The sequence below is a fragment of the Anser cygnoides genome, chromosome 23 (assembly GCF_040182565.1).
Source record: "Anser cygnoides isolate HZ-2024a breed goose chromosome 23, Taihu_goose_T2T_genome, whole genome shotgun sequence".
NCBI lineage: Eukaryota > Metazoa > Chordata > Aves > Anseriformes > Anatidae > Anser > Anser cygnoides.
This window is the reverse complement of record NC_089895.1, coordinates 7735172-7755607: the sequence shown is the minus strand read 5'-3', so window position 1 is coordinate 7755607 and position 20436 is coordinate 7735172. Positions and strand designations below refer to the sequence as shown.

Sequence of the window (20436 nt, the reverse complement as noted above, 5' to 3'; positions counted from 1 at the left end):
GGGACGTTTCCGTCCCTCATTTCAGGGGTTTGAGGTGCGAGAGGGGCACAAGCGAGGCGGGAGGAGGTGGAGGACGTGTGTGCACCGCAGCCTGCATTTGATTGCACAAAGCCCAGGAAGCCACCGGCACAAGCGGCAGCCACGCCGTGCCGGCACCGAGCGCTGGATGCGATCTCGCCTCGTGCGAGCCCACGGCAGGCGGCGGCGGCGCTAACCAGTCAATGAGTTAGTGCGGGAGAGCGCACGAACGCTCGCTTCTGCGTGTGTAACCCACTTCTTATTAATCAGGTCGCTGTGACTCAAAAGGAGCAGCTATTCCCCGGGCGCAGGGAGGGCCGGGTGTGCGGCGTGGCGCTGCCTGCAATCCCAGCTCCGCGCCCGGCCGCGCGCCTGCCTCGCGGGATGCGCCCGCGCTGCTCCTTCCCCCAGCGAAGCCCCCAGCGTGGCAGGGAATGACGAGCAGCCCGCTCAGCTGCGCTCTTTGTGGATAAATGGAGTCGCTGGAAATTGCATTGAACTGTCAGCAGGTTAATTATTTTAAATTTTGCTTTGATGTGAAGTGCCACCATTATTTCATGTCAAATCCCTCTTTCTTTCTCAGTTATGTCGTACCTTGAGAAGTTCTGCTCTAACTCGTATCTTCCCCTATGATTATATTTCACGTGAAGCGCAGTGCTTCACGGAGGGAAAATGCCTGAGATATGCAGGGCTTTTCGCTTTTTCAGAAAAAAAAATTAATAGGCCAAAGCCCCAAAATCTTTACTCCGTTTTATTCGGCTTTTACACAAGAAAGACTTTTGTCGAAGTCAGCAGGAGTTAATGAGAGCTTTATATGGCTAAATAGATAATCCTCCACAGCACTGTACCCCGTAAAGTCATTGGTAGCACTACAAAATGTGCATCTGGTTGACAGAAGAATTGTATACTCCCTCCGTGCGTGAGCAAATGAAGCCAATGGAGATGACCTGGATACTCTGAGGCGCAGTCTTTTTCTGCTCAAAGCATTTTTCTTTTTTCTTCCTAATTGGCTATTTTTTCAAAGCATAACAGCATTTATTTTGGGGAGGAAAAAGGCGATGCACGGAAAGAGCGCAGAAGGAGAAGGGGAAGAGCCAGCAACAAACAACATAAACCAAAATAGTTCAGGCTGGGGGAGGAAAAATTTCAAGATGTTAAAAAAAAAAGCACACAAAATACATTGTTGGTGCATTTTTTCAGAGGCCAGCTGGGCCGGGTGCAGTGCCCCACCCAGGCAGCACCATCCCCCCAGGCACGGCTGCGCTGGGGGCACCGAGCTGTCTTTGCTCCTGCTGAAACTGCCTCTGCCACGGGTTTCTAAGGGAGGGCACGTGCGGGTTCGCACTCCTGAGCTAGCGTCGTGGGTCTGTCCCCTGTGAGATTTTGGGAGCCGAGCCACATGCTAACCCACGGGGCAGAAGTAATCGGATTTGGGCACAAAGAACGTCCCCACGTGCTGCGCGCCGGCAGCTCCGCGGGCAAAGCCGGTGAGCAGCCGGGAGGTCGGGCTTCCAGCGAGAGCATCGCACGTGGGATCACCTCAGCGATATTCACGGCCCCGCTGTCACCCCAGCGGAACGCCAGGCTCAATTTCAGCCTCCGCTTAACTCAACTCCTGACGCGATTTGAAATTTCTCCTTGCGAGGAAGGAGGGGTGCCAGGCACCTCCCCAGCGCTACGCGCACCCCGAGCAGCGCGCCCACAGCACCCATGCGCGCACATGCGCACACCAAAACCTCTCCGCTGCCGGTCTGGCCCTCCAGGAGAAAGCAGTGCACATGATGCACTTTTATTAATAGCCGCTGAATGAGGAGAAGGAAAATGAAACCAGCCCAAACTTGGTTGTCGCTGAATCCCAGCTGTTGTCTTTTAGCTTCTCAAAGACAAAATACCGGTCCTCAGTACTTGGGATTGGCAGCTCCCAGAGGAAAGCAGATTTTTCCCCTCGTCCTATTTCCTCCTGCTTGCTCATGACATTCTCGAGTCGCAGCAGCGGTGGCAGAGCCCCAGCACTCTGCAGCACCACGGCTGGCTCTGGCTAGCCCTCAGCTCGTGGGGCTTGGCTCCAGCACGGGCCATGCCCGAGCACCCCGGGGCTGCTCCCTGCAGCGCGGGGAGGACGCGGGGAAGACGCAGCGCACAGAACACGGCCCCTGCCTCCGTGCGGGTCTTGCAGAAACCCTGCGCCCAAGCACGGTGCCACCGGGTGATGCCCAAAGGCGGGGGCGTCCCTCGCTCCTGGCATCGCTCCCCAGGCTCGGTCTGGCCCCCGAGCCTCTGGTGATGGGCAGGGACATCCAGGGCTCCTCTGGGGCAGCGCAAGGCTGTCCCCGACAGCACCCCAAGGGTGGGGGGGTCACCTGCCTGCCGCAGCCCTTGGGGCGATGCCAGCCACGGCCCCGGCCGCCCGCCGGCTGGCACGGCCCCAGGCACGGCTCCTGGGGGGGCTGCCAGGCCGGTCAGCTCTCAGGAATTGCGTGTGGCACGCGATCTTCTGAGGCTTTTGCAACGACGGAGAAGAGAGAGTGTCCTTCAGCACAAATAGCAGCGTGTGGGAGTCGGCGTCGTCCAGGCAACGCAGCGCGGTGCGCGCAGAGCGGCGCTGGGGATGCGGCAGCGCAGCGGGGCCGCCGGCGAGCGGTGCCGGGGCTCTGGTGGGAGCAGCCCCCGTCCCCCACCCCCGACCAGGCCGGGGGCTGCAGCTTGCTCCCCCCATGTCCCCCGGCCCCAACCCAGCCTCCTGCCAGCGCTGAGGGTGACAGAAGTGTCCCGCGGGGCAGCTGGGGATGCATCCACCCCGGAGGTCCTGCCTCGCCCCGGTAACGGGCCTGTCCAAAGCCCGGGCTATCCCTCAGGAGCCCGATGCTCCCGGCATGCTGCCCCCAGGGACCCCCCCGTGCCCACCCGCCCCAAGCCGGGTGTAAGCCCCTGCTCGGCTCTCAGGGGGCGCGAGCAGAAAGTCACTGCTGGTCGCAGGCGGCCGTGAGCAACTCGCTGCTGGCGCAGCTATTCTGAGGCACGGCTCTCGGAGGACTTACGATCTTTGCTGATGCGTCAAATGGCACAAATCCTCCTCCGGCTGCACGCACCGCATCTCGCCAGGCGGAAAGCAGAGGGCAGAGGAACAATAACTGCTCGCAGCACCCGCAGGAACTTACTGCTAAGGGTGCTGACGGCTGCGGCACCGCGACCTGCACAGGGACACGCAGGGTCCCCTACACCGCTCACCGCACCCTCGAGAGACCAGGGCTTTGACTATCCACAACCCCCTCCCTCACCCTCTACTATTTTCCTCATTGCAAAGAACGCAGGGAGAAGCGTGGGCAATTATTTCTTTTCCCTTCTTGGAGGTGAATGAGAGCGTTATCCTGAAATGTCCTTCAAACTCGAGGGAAAGTTCAACAAAACTTGGCAAGGCAGTTAAGCAAAGAAAAGAGCAGCAGAGAGATCTGAAACCACCGGAATCCCTTCTTTGCCTCCTCGCCCAGGAGCCTTTGTTCCCGTGCACCACAAATCCGCTCCCGTGGCTTAATGGACGGTGAGCAGGCCGTATTTTCACGCAGTAAGAGAAACTCCTACAAATATTTACATGTGCTTAACGGCGAGTACAAGAGCAGTTGACTGAATTCAATGAAACCGCTCCGATAATTACAGTGATTGCACGCGGGGCCTGCGGGGACCATTGACCACCATGGCAGCGCCCAGCCGAGCTCTGCGCCGAAGCAGCCCCCACGGAGCCCTGCTGGAGCCCCACGGCTTCAGGAGGAGAACGGGAGAAGGAGGCGCGCGTTCCTGTGCCTCATAATTAGTTGTGAAATTACTGGTGTCGGTACGTCGGAGGCAAAACTTGGGTTAAACACTTGAATAATTACATGCCTGTTATGCGGATTTTAATTAGGTTTCCTTGCAGCTCGGCAGCGCAGGAGGCGCGGCGGGGGGGCTGGGGGAGGTGGGCTCCATGGGCACGCGGGGAGGTGCAGGGGGCTTTCCAACCCCTCGTCCCCAGGGCGTTGATGGCGTGGGGATGAGCAGAAGGAGGCGAGCTGCTGGTTTCTCCTGAGCATCGCGCCCAGCAGACGACCACCCACGAGGACCTGCAGCCGGGTGCTCCCAGAGCCATGGCAGGGCAGGACCCTGGCTTGGAGGGGCGCAGGGGTGCGAACCCCTCCGGGACACGCAGCATTTCAGCCTGGCACGCTCCTCTCCATGCAGCATCTCTGTCTCCAGGAGGGCGATTCTCCCCCCACAGCCCCCCGAATCAGCCCCCGCGCTGCCCAGAGGACAGGTTCTCCAGAGCAAGTTAAATGGGACTATTAGCCAGTTTAATTTCCTGGCAGAAATAAAAACACACAAATATTTAGTCATTTGTTTTCCCTCCCTTTTCCCCTGCTCTTTTAGAAAGGGACAACTCAGACACCAACAACAAACACCCGCTAGCGAGATTAAATCCCTTAGCTGGAGGCACAGCAGGGAGGGGGAGAAACCAGCAGGCTTTGCACTTTGCGCTGAGCTCAGGACAGCCCGCACTAACTCCCACATTGCAGACCCCCAGCCCCAAGCCCTGCAGCCCAGGCATCACCCAGAGCATCCAGACGAGCCTCGCTGCTCTGCTTTTGGACCCAGCGCTGGTGCCAGGTTTGGGGCCGTTTTGGGGCACCTGGGCTCCTGCTGCCCCGCTCACAGCGAGCGCCTTGCTCGCGGCCTCCAGCCCCTGCTGGGGAAGTTTGTTCCTTCCCGGCTGGCTGTCTCCCTGCCCAGCCTGGCAGAAAAGCCTAAATCCCCTGCTTGCGGGGATTTTCTGTCTTTCAACTCCAACGACTTTGCTGAGCACCTTGAGAACAGAAATTGTCTCTGTGTTCAAGGTGATGGCGTTACCAACGTGGAAGGTGCTGAGAGCATTCCTTACAGCCCCGCTGCCTGCCTTGCATGATACTTTCTCCCCAGTACGAAAATCCCTTTGTAAATCCTCTCAGATGCAGCCATTTGCTTTGAAGGGCAGGGAAGCTGGCACTTCAGAAGCAGATTAATTCGAGGGGGCACGGGGGTCTGATCTCGCTGCGCTCTCGTGCTGGGAACGTTGTGCCGGAGATGCTGTCGTGCCCAGGGCTCCTCCTGGGGCTCTTCCCATCAGCTCCTGCCCGCGGGACACACCAAGGCCATACCCAGACCCTTCTGAAGCTTCATTTACAGCCAGAAGCTGCCGAGCATTTTGCGAATCAAGCACACGCAAGAGAAATGCTTTGCTCATTCGTATTCCCAGATTGTGGACGAACCTCAAATCTCAAATCTCAGGATCCTCTCTGTTCTGCCGTTACCACCTCTGTTCCTGGGCCTCCCTCACAAACACATGCAATAGGGGGCTGGCAGACCCGGTCCCAAATTCCCTTTGAGCACTTTCCCAGCTGTAAGAGCCGAACCGCCGCCGCTCAGAGACCCGCAGGGACGCCTCTCCCCATGGACCGCCGGCATGCAGAGGCCGAGGCCCTTGGAACACCTTTGCAGCTCTGAGGCACGTGCCCAGTCCATACGGGTGCAGAAAATTAATTACGTTATGTTTCCAAACCAGTACAGAGCAGGGAGGGGTTGGGTGCTGCTTTCAAACGATGAAGCTGTATGCAGCGGCATAGCAGTCTCCAACTGCATCATGGAGTTTGGACAGAAATGTGTATGAAAAACAAAGCACATGAAGGAAGATGAGAGCAGGCAGGATAATCAGAATAACCCCCCCCCCCCCCCTTCTGTGCCCTCCGTGCACGTTATTTTGCATTTCCATCTGCAGAGACAGCCTGGCACGGGCACCCCAAGGGCAGAGATGGCTGCAGCAGCACGAGGTCCAGCGATGTGATGGGGCGCGCTGCCTCGAGCCCAAGTGTGCCTGGGGCTCGTGGCATCCCAGTGCCGTGTCTTTGGGGACGGGGTGCCCGGGCCCCCATGCGGCTCGCTGCCACCTCGACCTCGCCATTTCTCATGCCTGCTGGGTGTGGGGTGTCAGCACTGCCCCTGGTGACAGCCGGGTCTTTCCCAAGAAGCTGCCATTGGAGCCCAGGGCAGGGGCTGTAGTTGTGCTGTCCCAAAGCCCCTGAAGCCCAGCGCTGCGGGGGTGCTGCTTCAGGAATCAGCCGCTGCCAGCTCCTGGTGCCGATCCCTGCGTGCGGGAGGGGAAGGCAGGGAGATCCAGCGCGGCTGGTGAACAGGAGGAGGAACATGATGGGAAGGGAAAACATCTCGTACTGCTCCAAGGCAAAATGTTTTTAGGCTGCATACGCTCCCTTGCCCTTTCTCTTCAGGTGCCACCTGACGTGCAGGAAGGGCGCAGCCACACGGGAACAAAACCCCTCTGCAGCTCCCTGGCGTGCTGGGGACGTCCCCGTCCCACTGACCCTCCGGGGACACGGGCCCCTGCACCGCTGGCCCCGCGGGTGGGAGGTGGGTTAATCCAGCAGCTGCAAAACCAGGCTACGTGCTGCACGCCTGGAAATCCCTGAATTTGGTCATCTGTCAAAGCAATTAACTAGGATCAGGGCCACAGAGTGGCTTTGACAAACTGCAAAATACAAATTGTCAGCAGCTTGCAAGCCATTTGCAAATAACCCATTTCAGTGAAGCCTCAAAAGACTCACTCGAGTGTGAATCTATAGGGCAGCAAGGCAGAGGTGCTGATTTGCATCCCTTTCATAAGGTACTTGTTTTCTCTCCAAAAACGGCCCCTTTCTCCCATGACTGTGGAGACACTTCACAGGCAGCCGTAAATGCAGAATAGGCTGATTTTTAATGCAGAATTATACAAATGGAACCATTCTTCCATTTCATGCCTCATGTTAGGTAATGTATTGGTGTTGCACAGGGAATCAAGGTTATGTCCTTGTTTTGATGATTTACGAACTGAGCATTTTACATCTCCAAACAGCAAGCAATACAGAGACAAAAATATTCCCACGACCGCCAGGAGGACAAGCAGATGTGACAGGGCGATGCTGGCTCGTCCCAGGCAAGGTGCAGCATCCTTGTGGCACGGACCTGGGTGCCTGGCTCAGGAAGAGTCTTTGCCAGTGCAGCTCTGCGTCCTACACGGGCGTTCAGGTCACCACACATCACAAGATTATGTAGGAGAACTCCCCGGTTTCACAAGGAAAAAATGCTGCTTTATCTCAGAGGGTGACTTCCACGCTGGAGCAACGGGACGAGAGGGGAAAGCTCCCAGGGCAGCAGGTTACCCGCCTGCAGCCGCGTGCCCTCTCCCAGGTGGGGACTGCAGCCACTGGTGCGTGCCGCAGCCCTTCCCCTCCCCAGCCCCGGTTCTGTGCGCGGTGCTCCCCGCGGCGCTGCGACTGTCCTTTGTCGTGAGCTACAGCTACAAGCCATTGCCATGGAAATAGAGGAGCGCCATTGCACTCCGGGGCTGAACGGGCCCCTCGGATGGGCTGGGGGGGAGGAAAGCAGCAAATTCCCATGCACGGGCAGATGACGAGACACGTGTGGGCTCAGCACCATCAGGGCTCCACAGAGCACCCATGCCCAGCACCGCTGGGAGCAGCCCCCTGCTCCGCTGCACTCCCGCGCAATGCCTGGACGTCGCTGTGAACCCAGCCCTGCCCGGCCTGGCCGAGCTGGGAACGCGTTGTCTGGAGCCCCAAATCCCTCCAAGTTAATTACAAATTTAGGAAAACATGGCTGCCGAGGTCTTTAAAGCTGGGCCTGGAAATTAAGGCATGGACGCTGACGTACAGTAGCACCTAGGTAAATTAAACGTGCCACATCGCTACCTATTCATATTACAGAACTGAGCTTCAGGATTACATACTAATAAAAGTGGTATTTAAAACAATTCCTAAGTTCCTTCCCTCTCCCCTCTCCCCACAAGTAATTAAACTGACAACACTTCGTGCGGTGGAAGAGAGGGGATTTATTACAGACGAAAATTAGCAGGGGGTGAAGCACACCGAATTCCCACTGCCAGGCTCTCGCAGCCAGGCAGACAGAGCGCGTTCCTGCTGGAAACGGGGCAGGACTGGGGAAGGAGCAGCCCCGGTGCCGGGGTGTGCATGCCCCCCAGGAGCAACGTGCGTGCAGGGCAAAGGCTGCACACCCCCAGCGCTGCCAGGACACCCAGCGGAGCCCCAGTCACCCGACCGAGCAGGGGAACAGCAGCATGCCCCAAACCCAGGCTCTCACAGCATTGAAGTGGCACGGTTTCACAGCTACCACACGCGATTCCATCTCCAGCAGGAGGCCGGACAGCGGCAGCGGGGCCGCTCGCATCCCTCCCGCAACTGCCTTCAGCTCACCCAGCTGCAAATAAGTAATTTTAACATCTGAATAGCAGCGAGCGGGGAAGGCGTAATTAATACCCAGTGGTATCTCCAACATGCTGATACGGTAGGCGCAGACCCTGCCAAGGCTGTCAGGGAGCGGAGCTGGCTCGGCGGTGCCGCGGCCCCGTCTGTTCGCACGGCTGGGCCCCGGCCTCCCAGCGCCCGGGGAAGGTCGAGCCCAAGGCCACGGCACTGCCCCTGCTGGGGTCTGTGCCACCTAAACCCAAGCTTGTGCCGGAGGGCTCCTGGTGCTCCTCCCTTCCACCCTGCGTGGGTTTCGGCCCCCGTTTTCAGACATTTCGATGCGTGCCGACAGGATGCAGGGTGTCCTGTGGGGCAGGAGCGCAGCCGGCACGGGGAGCCCCCAGCACGGCTGGCACGGGGGTAGCAAACACCACCAAAGATCTCTGGCATAGCCTGACTGGCTCTGACAAGGACACAGCAGCTGTTACAGGCTGTTTTACCCGGTCGTGTGGGATTATTTCAGATAGGATTTGAAAAGCACTGGGGGCGGGCGGGGGAGAAGCCCGGGAAGCCAGCGTGTGCCTTCAGGCAGAGAAACGTCTTCAGCAAGTTTCTGTGTAAAACCTGAGCTCGGGTATTCACCTGCTGCTGCTCTGACAAGCATCCAGCCAGCCGGCAGAAAACAACCGGCAGGCAGCTGCCTGCCCTGAGAGTCAGAGGCCACGGCTTCAGCTGACGAACGCCGCGAGGCCGGGAGAGGGGCTCCCACGGAGCCCCCCGGGGAGCTGCTCCGCTCCGAGCAGCTCGGCTCATTGCTGCCGAGGTCACGGGCACCGAGAGCTGCCCCCGGCAGGACCCGGCCCTGCCCCGGGTGTGCTGCTACGGCAGCGAGGAGCAGGCTTGCGTGAAGCCAGGAGAAGCAGAGCCTGGAGGCGAGCTGCGCACGACCTCGCCTGCTTCAGCCTCCCTTGGTGCCCGCTCCTCAGGTGTCGATGCGGCAGCAGCTCAGGTGCCGGGGAGCGTCCAGCCCAGCAGATAAAGCACGGAGAAAGGTCTCTGGCTGCTGCCGGCCCGCAGAAGGTGCACGTACAGCAACGAGGGAACAAACTGGCACAGGCAGCGCCCAGGATCTGCAACCCGCAAACTCTGCCAGCGCCTCTGCCAACGCGGCCTCAAACACTGCGCGTATTTAGCGCGGCGGGGCTGGACAGTAGGGCATTTCATCAAGCTGTCTGCACTAACACTCGCCGTCTGTCCCGCCTGGACAAAGGGGTGCTGTGAGAGCTGGCTTTCAAGCTAAAACCTGCACCTGTCTCCCATTTATTTCACTCTCCCCCCCAGAATTTTGCACCAGCGCTGGCTATCAGGCAGAAGCAAGAGCTCCGGCTCAGATACAACCTGCTGGAAAGTTTCTCCCAATGCCATCTCCAAATCCACCAAAAATCCTTTGGAAGAGTCACAGGCTCAGGCCCCATTCTTCAGGAAAAATAAAAATCCATAAAACTAAGGAAATTAGCTCTTTGTTATTTTGCCTTTCCACCTAACACTGCTTGTACTCCTGTGTCCAGATCTAGCCTTGGGTAACCCAAGGGCAGGACCTCTCACCTGAGCCCCCGGCTTGCAGCTGGGGCTGGGATGCCCAGCACTGGGCTGGCACACGCGTGGCCCCGCGTCACCGCTCCTCATTTACAAAACGGTGCTGCCGACAGGAAGGGATGGCGACACGCGTACGAGAGCAGTAAACCCGGCAGCTTAGAGATTATCCCTAATGCTGTGAAGAATAAATAAGGACAGCGGAGTTCAGCTGCGGGCCCGGTCCCACCGGACCAGACCCCGGCATGGGGAGGAGGACGGGAGCCCAGAGCCCCCCGTGACCCCCCCCGCGCCCCGGTGCCGCGCTCCTCCAGCCCCCGGAGCTGCCAGGATGGGTCCACTGGCTTCCAGACGTGGGCTCACATGGGAACGTGCATTTCCCCCACAGCCATAAACGAAGAACGAGGTCATTTCCCTGCTTCGCTCACGAGTTTTCTTCCTTTTCCACGTGTTTATCCCCTGTGGAATCGATCCACGAACAAAGCAGTTTATCCGGGGAACGATCAGGCCTTTTCGTCCGACAAAATAAAGGCATCGACGTGTAAAATCCGGACGTAAACCCAGAGCCCTGCAGGGGAGGCAGGAGCCGGGGTTTCCCCGGTGGCAGGAGGCTGCTGAGTTGACCAGACAAATTTGGGGACTGCAGCAATCCCCAATCTTTGGGGCTGGGGCAGGTGTGCTGGAAGGATTCCCCCTCCTCCAGCCCACTCCCACAGAGGTGCAGGGATTTCAGGAGACGGCGATGACTGCAACCCACCCCATCTCTGAAAGGCCCTCCACGAACCCAGGTCATGGTGTGAACTACTGATTATGGCACTTTTTAATGCCAAAGCGCTTTCTGCCCCACCAACAGCCGCAGCCCCCAGTCCTGATATGCTCTGCCCTGCCCCGCAGCTCGGGACGCCTCCGTGCAGCCCCCGGGGCAGCGAGCGGCTGCTTTCGGGGCCGGGCAATGGCCAGGACGAGGCTGCAGGGAACCACGGCTTCCCAGCTAAATAACCGAGCCCTTATCTTGTTTTCTAAATTAATGTGCTCAGGCGTGTCATTACAGCGTACACAGGAAACACTTTGATCTAAAAAAAATAAGATAAGTTAGCTCAGTATGCATTAAGTAGCAGCTTAACGAGTTTTAAAACAAAATAATTAAAATGGGTTCATTATACTGTTGTAACACAATACGACTTCACAGGAACAGGCGCATCGGAGTTCACGGCTCTGCCCGCCGAGATATCCCAAATAAAGGAAAACATTATCACTGTGAGAAATACCCAAGGAAAGAATATCTGCCAGCGTGATTTGTCAGGAAGATCTCCCCAGGCGTCCCGCTTCCCCTGGGAAGCCCAACCAAACTGGGCTGCAGGGCCAGCACGGTGCGCTATTTAACGGGGTTGCTCTCAATTTACACCGCTGTAATCAAGATCCAACCCTGGCTTTCTTCATGGGAACTCCCAGGTGGCCCCGCGAGCCCACGGATGCTCAGTCTATCATGAAACCCCAGCAGTTGTACGAGGAAACGAACAAAGGGAAAGTGTAAAGAATTTCAAAAGATGCAATAACCGCTACAGAAATGGAGAAGATGAGAGAAATCAAACCACTAAAAGCAGACAGACAGATAGCTTTTATGGAGCAAGAAATACAATAAAAAATAGAAGAAGCAAAGCACGCTTTGAAAGTATCAGAAGTCAATACACAAGCTGGGAGAAAGCACGAGCAGGATCCCGGTGCCAGGCAGGGAGCACATCCCCGCGGGGGCTGCCCCGCTCTGGGCACGGGGGCCGGCGCTGCGGGAGCAGGCTCGTGGCTGGACCTGCTTAGTGGAAAAAAGAGAATGGGCTGAAAAGACGGAGAAAAAGCAAAACCAAAATAGAAAGCAAGGAAATAGAAATAGAAAGCGAGAATGAAATCCAGGGCAAAGACTCTTGATCCTTTCATACAGAGGTTTAAATCCCCTTTTAGCACCAAACAATTGCTTTTTCCACGGAGGAGAGCAGTGCTCCCTGCCACGGCCACCTCGGCGCGCGCACAGCAGCGGCTCGCAGCCGCACCTCGAAGAGCAGCAGCAGCAGGAGCAGCAGGAGCAGCAGCGCGATCCTGCAGGATAAAGGTGAACATGAGTCACCAGCGGCCCTTCTCCAGCGAGCACCGAGAAAACACTGTGCTGTTTGTGGGCACACACCCTCCGGAGGCTAATTGCCAGTGAGTCAGATAGCACTGTGCTTTGCATCTCATTAAAAAAAAAATCCCTTTCGCAAGAGAGATTAAACTTTTAAGATGTTGAGATGTTAACGTCTTAAGATGTTGAGCTTAGTGATACGGTTTAGTGGAGGACTTGTTAGCGTTAGGTCAGAGGTTGGACTGGGTGATCTTGGAGGTTTCTTCCAACCTAGACGATTCTGTGACTCTGATTTTCAAAGCATTATCTCCAGAGCAGATGAAGGTCCCAGCCAGGCAGATCGGCAATGACAAGGAGACTTTTCTCACCCCTTGCTGCTTTCTGTAACCCTCTGCGATGCACTCCATCTCCTGCGTTATCTCGGCTTTCTGCAAAAGAGCAGAAAGGTGGCCCCTGCCCGTGCCCACCCCACGTCACCCAGAAACCCCCCGTTTGCTGCATACGGCGCTGCTGATGTCCTCGTGGGAGCAGCACAGAAACTCCTGCAGAAACACTTCTCTTCATTTAAAAAAAAAAAAAGACGAAACATCCCTCAGCATCAACACTCATAAGAGCAACCTCGGCCAAAAGTTATTCACACCTGAAGACAGAGAGGATTAATTAGCAGCATGCAGCGACAGCCTGAGCTGATGCCAGCACACGTCCGTGTGCCAGCAGCCCCGTGCGCGCAGGGCTTGGACCACCAAGGGACCACGTCCCCTCCTGGGGGGCTGCAGGGTCCCATCCTGCGCAGGGTGTCCTGTGCACAGCACCCACAAGGAATCGCCCGTAATAAGCAGCTCCATCCTCTTCCATCAAAATGAGCAGCACTTCCTTTGCCAGCGAACATGTCACTTTGACACAGTGAGTTCTGCATATTTCGCTTGAGAGGATGCGAAAGGAGTAGAGAGCCTCTTACAAAACCAGGAAACAAGGCGATGAATAACATCCCCGCTCTTCCCAGAGAAAACTTAATAAGAAAGCGTACGAAAGGCAACTACTTGTAGGCAACGAGTTTATTCTTCTTGGAAGCTCTTTTGAGAATGATGCACGCCAACATCTGGGATTGTAATGCTCTCTTTGTTTAATGCAAAGCCACTCCAGGCTTGGCTGGAGCTCGAGACGCGCGGAGCTGCTCCTCCGAGGCCCCTCTGCAGGGGAAGGAGCAGAGCCCGGCGAGGGTCGAGGCACAAGTGGGGAACGCGGCCACGTGCTGCTGGTCCCCGGCATCAATCACCGACGTTTCATTGGGTACTTAAGTGGATGTCCTAATCCATGGCAATTAACTAACGCTTCATTACTGCGGACGGAGGCAAAGAGATGCTACCGCAGCCCCGGGAGCATGGATGGGGTCACGCACGGGACCACGGCAATTAGAGAAACGCGCCCCGGGGGGACACAACGCCTCGGCCGCGGGACAGCTCCGGGGCCAGCCCAGCCTCGGGGGACGCCGCGCTGCCCCCCCAGCCTGGCCGCTTCCTCGATCCAAGCGAAACGTGCTCCAACGCCAACATAAATCTGCACTGCTTGCTCTCGAGAGCCCTGAGTGTCGTCTTGTGAGCGACGATCCATCAGCTCTCCCACACCGACCAACAATAGCTTTATGTACAGCTCGGAAGCCACCATTATGCTATTCACATTCCCTATTTATAGAGCTGTAAACCACTGCCGGAGCGTTTATCATGGAGATCTCCGCCCGAACATCCTGGGGTGCTGCAGAAAGGGACGTACAGCCAGCCTGATTGCTGAAAGACCGTACCCAAACTCTGCAAACCCACGCTCCTGCCTATACCGAGTGCAGGCACCCGCAGGTGTTCTGCTGCTCTGGGCCACGTCCTGAGGCAGCCTCTCACCTCCACTTCCCCGGGGCCCCGTGCCGGCAGGCTCTTTTCCCGTGTCCTCCCACGCCAGGGCACACGCGCTCTGACGGCTCTGGTTGTTCCCTCTCAAAGGTCCACGCCTGCGTTTCTCTCGCAGGTCACGTTTCCTTTGCAAGAACCATGTTACCACTCCCTGACTGCATGTTGTTCTTGAAGCAGCTTTTACTCAGCCTTTATTTTGAGCGATAAACTCGGAGCTCCGTGGGATTCGCAACGCTCCCACCCCCGGACAGCAGAAGGAAGGCTTCCCGCGCCCGCTGTGCTGCCACCCGCGGCAGCGACGCCTTGTCCCCGGCCACCCCGGCCTGGGGCTGACGGCAGGTCCACGGCAGAGGCTCTGCTCTCTTCGCCGCCAGCCATTTGCTTCGTTAGGAAAGGGCAAATTGTTCTCATTACCCGCTCCAGCGAGGGTCCCCCTGAGACAGCGCCAAGGGACGGCCCCGGCTCCCCACGGCTCCACGGAGGGCTGGGCACTGCTGGAGCCATTGCACAGGCCCATGCTTGCAGCGCCGCTTGTTTGGATGCCCCAGCAGCTGCGGCAGCACAAATACAGCTCTGGGGCTGTGACACCTCCTGTGGGAAACCAGAGACGGGAGCAAGACCTTCGGAGGGAACTCAAGCACGAGGCGTTGCATGCTGTACCTCCCCCCAGACGTTATTCCCCAGTCATCCCGAGACATTTCCCACATCAGAGTTGGAAACGACGACTCCTGTGAGCGACGAGCTTTATTTCGTGTTTCCTCACCGCAGTCCATGTACCTTCTCCCCCGCAGCTAGCGAAGGTGGAGGGCGCGGGGCCGTGCTCCTTGGGGCCAGGCGGTGCCTGGAGGGTGCTTATTTCCATGCAACTGCGCATCCATCCCCAGCCAAGCCGGATTTCTTTCCCTTTTATTGCTGTTGCTTGGTACCAGAAAGGCTGAATCACTCAGCAGCGCTGAGGAAGCGCCGGAGAAGTGCCGCATCCTCCTGCGCTCGGGGTTAGCGCTGGAGGCCTCCACCTCCCCCTGCGCTCCGACGGCCGCTCCAAGCAGCCCCGTCCGTGGGATGAAACCCCAAAAGCGAAGACTTGCAGGGGGGCTGAGGGGCTCTGGCAGCGTTGGCTGGTGGGGAGTCGCTGGCAGAACATGGCCACGGGGCTGGGACACACGGGCAGGAGGCGGTGACGGTCGCTGCCCCAGCACCGGAGCAGGGTGCCCGAGGCATCGCCTGGCGCAGGAAGCCCCGCTGCGGGTGTCGGGGGGCAGCTCGCCAGCAGCCTCCCCGGGGGGTTCCTGTGCCCCCACCGCGGCCCCAGTGTTCGCCTCCCCCCGTCAGACTCCATGCAGCGATGTCCCAGCTCCACGCTGAGAGGAGGCTTCGGTGCGGCCTCCATGGGAGGCTGAGGCCAGAGAAGGAACTTGGTAAAGCAGCAGCAGTTCAGTGCCAGGCAAAACCTCATTTCACGAGGAATCCTCACAAAACCAAATTAACGCTGAGGGATAAAGGTAGGTAAACCTCCCGCAGTTAAGTTCAGGCCACAGCGGCTCAGTTTAAATCTCCCAGCAGTTCTGATTTAATCAATGCATTTCAGAGTGAAATTAGATGAAGTACGTCTCCATCACAGGAAATTAGGCGAGCTATCAAAGTCTGGAGGCGCAGGTCCCGGTAAGAAGAGCCACAGGAAACGTTCCCATCCACCCTAATTCCGCTGTGCGAGAGGCAGTTCGGGTCTGGAGCTGCGTGGTATTCCAGGGAAGGATTCACCCCCATGGGGAGCACGCACTGGGCTGGGGGCCGAGCGGCAGCACCCAGAGGAGACCGCTGGGTGGGTGCCAAGCCATGAAGCCCCCTCCCAGCATCACCGCCCAGCTTGGGGAAGAAGGGACAAACCTCGGCGTTAGCTGGGGATGTGAAAGCACCGAGGAGACCGGGGTCTGCCCCCAGTCACACCCCATCCTCCCCTGATGCTGCCCAATGCACTTGGCAGCCTGGAGCTCCCCCGACAGAAGCTTCTGGTCCCAAACTCGAACGACGTCGGGCCTGAGTCTCCCCGGCCCGCTCCCCCACCGCAGAGCAACAGACGGCAATGCGGCACAGCTCCAGCACCGGAGCCACGGCTCCCGCACCCCCAGCTCAGCATATCGATGCCTTCCTCTGTCCTCCCAGTGCTGCCCCTATTAGCTCTATTCAGAGGATTAAGCATGCATACATTTTCATAATGCATCACAGACCTGTCTGAGGTCATATAGATTATTCACACCCTACAGAGCTGCGGCGCAGCAGCTCCCGTTGCTTGCTGCCGCCCTGCACACCGGTATAAATACAAATAAACGGTGCTGGGAGACCTCTCGGATCAGTGTGAGGTGAGGCAAGGTAAGCACAAGGTTATCGGGCCACCTGGCGAGCCGGTCTGCACCTCGGTCTGCTTTCTGTTTACACGCGACGCCTTGAAGAAAACTCAGCCGCTCCTCGCTTCCAGCAGGTGACTGTTACATAAAGCAAGCCCGAGCCGCAGCGCTCAGGCGCCGCGAGCAGATGGGCAGCCCGTTCACACATCCCATGGACCCGTATGACGAACGAAGGCATGATCGGCGGTGACGCGGGCGCTGCCTCCCGGGAGGCTGCCGGGGACCGGGGGCAGCCGCGATGCCACCGCCACCCCCCGGGGCCGTCACCGTGCCCTCGGAGGGCGGCAGCAGCTCGGCCGCCGCGCCGTGCCCCCGCCACCGGCACCGCCGCAACACCTGCTCGTGCGCCGGGGCTGAGGCTGCGCGGTGTCGGCACAGCTCCTTTTGCTCGTCGGTGAAATTGCTGCCGGCTCGGAGGTACAAACCGCTGCATAAAAGCGCAGTTTATTCGAGCGTTATTGTGGCTGTTAAGTGTCATAGCCGGTGACACTAGATGAATTCCTGTGGCAATCAATTCGCCCGGGAACAGCCAGCTCAGCCCCTGCGTGGATGCGGGATGAGTAAGGGCTCCTCAGCGGAGGCCATTAACTCCCACTGCTTACTGCTCTCATTACTTCCCAGACTGCAAGCCTTGCATCTTTGACGAGCGGCTGAATCTACATTTGACAGCGTGAACTTGATGAGTGAAATTCATGGGAAATATTTGCCTTGGCAGGAACTATAGGGCCCATAAAGTTTCCGCGGCGCGCACATACAGGAACGTATGCTTTTAATGAGTTGCTTTATACAATCAAACAAACTGCAAACAGTATTCTTACTCTCACTGCAAATCGCTGCGGAGCTAAATGCCGTAAGAATCGCGGCAATATTGTTTAAAATAGGATATTGGTGGCTACGGGAGGGAAGTCACCGGGCAGAGCCAGCAGACAGCACAACACAGAGAGCTGTCACTCCGTCACACGCACAGACGTACGCGCTGACACAGGCACACGCGCGCACACGTCCGCCGGTGCACGCTCGGTGCCGGCGGCCCCAGAGGCAGCCCCGGCCCCGCAGCACCCCCGCGGCTGCGGCCCCTGCTCGGGCAGAGCGGGCCCGGAGCACCGCCGGGAGCTCGCAGCGGCTTCGAGAGGCAGCGCTGCAAAACCACCCGGCTCCTTGCTGTTCTCCCACCCAGCCGGGGGAGCTGAAAGTTCCCATTTACACAAGCAAGGCAAGAATAATTTTTAGCAATACAGGTTTGTAGGTGCTACTTTCCTCAGCTTAGGATAGCACAGCTCGTCTGTAAGGTCATGAAACCGCCGCTGCCCTGGGGCAAAAGGAACCAGGCTTGGAAGGAGCACTGGGACAGGAGGCACCACCTCCCCGCGCATCCAGCAACCGGAGGCAAAGACCGCACGGGGTGAAACGGGCACCGGAAAGGTCTGCTGCTTCTCTCGGAGCTATTTTTCTGGTAGTCTTCAAGAAAATGAGGGGAAATGACATGGGAAATGTCAGAAATAAAGCCAGAAGCAATTAGAGTTAGAGAGAAGCGAGAGCAGCAGGCAAGGTTAGCAGGAAAGTTATCTCTTATTAAAAATAAAACGCAGAGGGACTGCAAGCTGATGAGGTGGTGCAGAGGACAGGCTGGCAGTGAGGATCCAGGGTACACAGCGAAGAAATTCGTGAGGCAATTCGAGGAGAGAAGCGACCGGAAGGCTCCCATTTTCCTTGCTAAACTCCTCACAAAATAAAAAAGCAGAGGGCGTCCTCTGTTTCTAAGATTACAGTCTTCTGCTGGCTCCAGCCTCGGGAAGCAGCCCTCCAGCTCCAGCGGTCTTTTCATCTTCCACCAAATAAATCCAAACTGGGAGGCACCCTGAAAAATGTTTCAGGTGCTTCGCCCAGGAGTAATTCCTAAGGTCACGGCACCACTGCAGGCTCCGCGGAGGCTCCGTCCTTCCCCCGGCACGGCGCAGCCTTGCCAGGCGGACGTCTCCAGCAGCGGCGCCGAGCTGCTGGCTCGCCTGGGCCATCAGAGCACGGCCAGAGGGACGAGGCCAGGGCCACGGGCGGCTCGCTGGGCTTGCAGTGCCCACCTGGAACGTGCCGCACGGCTGTCAGTCCCCGGGACACGGCTGCGTGCGACCGCCCTGACACATCAGAGACAAACCCGAACGCCACCGAAGACAAAACCGGAGGGCCTCCCCCAGTTCTCCAGTACAGAAGAAAATCTCAGCTCAAGTTTCACCTTCCAGGACTTAATCCGAAGCTCGAGCCAAGCGACAAAGCCTCCAGCGACTCCGGCAGGCCGCGGAGAAGCGCCCTTCGCATCGCCCGCGTCCCGACGGCTGCTCCGCAGCGCCCGGGGCACCCTGCCCTGCCGGGAGCAGGACTCGTGCCAGCGTCTGCCGCGAGCACCTCGGAGCGGGGAGCAGAGCAGCGAGAGGCGGAGAGGGCTGATGGGCTCCCCTAGTTGCTGCTCGGGGTAGGGCTGCCGCCGGTGCTCGCATCCATCCGTCCGCTCACCCCGCAGCCGTGCAGACCTCCGAGTCCCACTCCCCGGGGAGCGGCCGTGCGGCCCGATTTTCCTTTTCCTTGGGGTGGGACCGCTCGCCCCGGGACCCCGCTCTGCAGCACGACCCTCTGCACGCCCAGAAAGCACAACGCGGCGCGTGAACCGCTCTCACGCGCCACAGACGCAGGAGAGGGTCGAGGCAGACGGCGCTGTCTGACCCGTGCCCCACATCAAGCACCTACTTGTTCAGAATAGGACTTTAAAAATACAGAATTGGGTTGGGGAGAGAGGAAGGTAGTGCACATCGCACGGCAGCATAGTTTTCCGTATCATCTTACTCGTTTGGCACACCACCGCCTTAAACATATCCTACTGAAACCCGGGCAAAATAAACAAAAATAGGCATTCCTGCGGCTTTAAGGGCAGGCACGCAGAGAGCGGGCAGGGGCTGGGTAACTAGTGTTCTCCAAACACAATACCACGAAAATAACAAGATTTCAGCTCAGATGACTTCGCAGCGGTAATGAAAATGTGTTACATAACACTTTGCCTCCGTCTCCTCCGCTTTGCAATTCTCGATTAATCTACAAAACACATCCAGCCGTCTGTCTGCGTGCGCGCTCCACATGCCCGGGGCGCCCTGCCCGCCCCTCCCGACCCCTTCCCCCCAAAACGCACCTGCCCGGCCGGGGGGGGGGGGTGCCCGGCCCGGGAGCTGCCTTTCCCCGGGAGCGTGCAGCGAACAACAGGCAAAGAAAACCCGACCGCGCATCCCCGCCGCCGGGGCGGCCGCGCGGGGCTCGGGGCGGCGGCGGGCGCCGCTCCCCCTCGGCCGGGATGGAGGCGCTCGGCTCGCGGCGCTCCCGGCCGCGGGTCGCCGGGCTGCACCGCCCCGCGCCCGCTCCGCCGCCCGCCGGAGCAACTTCAGCCTCCAACTCCGGCGGCCCCGCGCCGCTCCCGCTCCGCACCCGCCCGGCGCAGCCCCGCGGGCGGCTCCCCCCCGGCCCCGCGGCGGCCCCCGGCCCCGTACCTGCTTCCCGGGAGCCGGCGTATCCACATGGTCACGTCTCCCGGCCCGGCCCGGCCCGGCGGGGCTCACCGCCTCAGCTCTCCATCCGTGCGCGCCGCCCCGCGCCCGCGGCGGCGCTCAGCGGCGGGGCAGGCGGCGCCCAGCGGCTGGGGCATGCCCGGGGGCCGCCCCAAGGCCGCGCAGCCCCCGGCGGAGGGAGGGAGGGCGGCGCTCGGTGCCCGTGCCCCGGCCCCCGGGGCGCTCAGCACCGGCGGGGCAGCAGCGCGCCCGCGGAGGCTGCGCGCCCCATGGGCGGCGGGGGAGGCGCGGGGCTCCGGCGGGCGCGGTGCGGTGCGGTGCGGCTCGGAGCGGCTCGGAGCAGCACGGCTCGGAGCAGCACGGCTCGGCTCGGCTCTGCGCGCCCGCGTGTGTGTGCGCGCGCCCGCGGGGCGGGGGCGGGGGGGGGCCGCGGCTTTGGGAAGTTGCGCGGGGAGGAGGCGGGGGCGGAGCGCGGCCACTGCGCGCCGCGGAGCCGCGGGTGCGGGCTGTGCCCGGGGACGGAGCCGCCGCCGCCCGCGGACGGGTCCCGGCCGCCCCCTCCCCTCCATCCCGCCCCCGGCCCCG

The 20436-nt window shown here is 59.4% G+C and overlaps 2 protein-coding genes across 4 annotated transcripts in view; both read right to left on the bottom strand.

Annotated features, from left to right (window-relative positions):
- The window catches only part of KCNAB2 (potassium voltage-gated channel subfamily A regulatory beta subunit 2), a 289172-nt gene that overhangs the window by 226263 nt on the left and 42473 nt on the right, over window positions 1-20436 (bottom strand). The gene's annotated exons all lie outside the window — the stretch shown is intronic.
- Window positions 1-20436, bottom strand: part of AJAP1 (adherens junctions associated protein 1) — a 74606-nt gene that overhangs the window by 32110 nt on the left and 22060 nt on the right. Inside the window, exon 1 of one of the 3 annotated variants that reach the window (XM_066982162.1) lies at window positions 19834-20181. The exons of 1 other annotated variant lie outside the window; for it this stretch is intronic. In XM_066982162.1, coding sequence (XP_066838263.1) covers window positions 19834-19862 — 29 coding nt within the window. In that variant the 5' untranslated portion in view covers window positions 19863-20181. Of the gene's footprint in view, window positions 1-18536; window positions 19390-19833; window positions 20182-20436 lie in introns of those variants that run through there. One more of the 3 variants, XM_066982161.1, reaches the window with a different exon arrangement.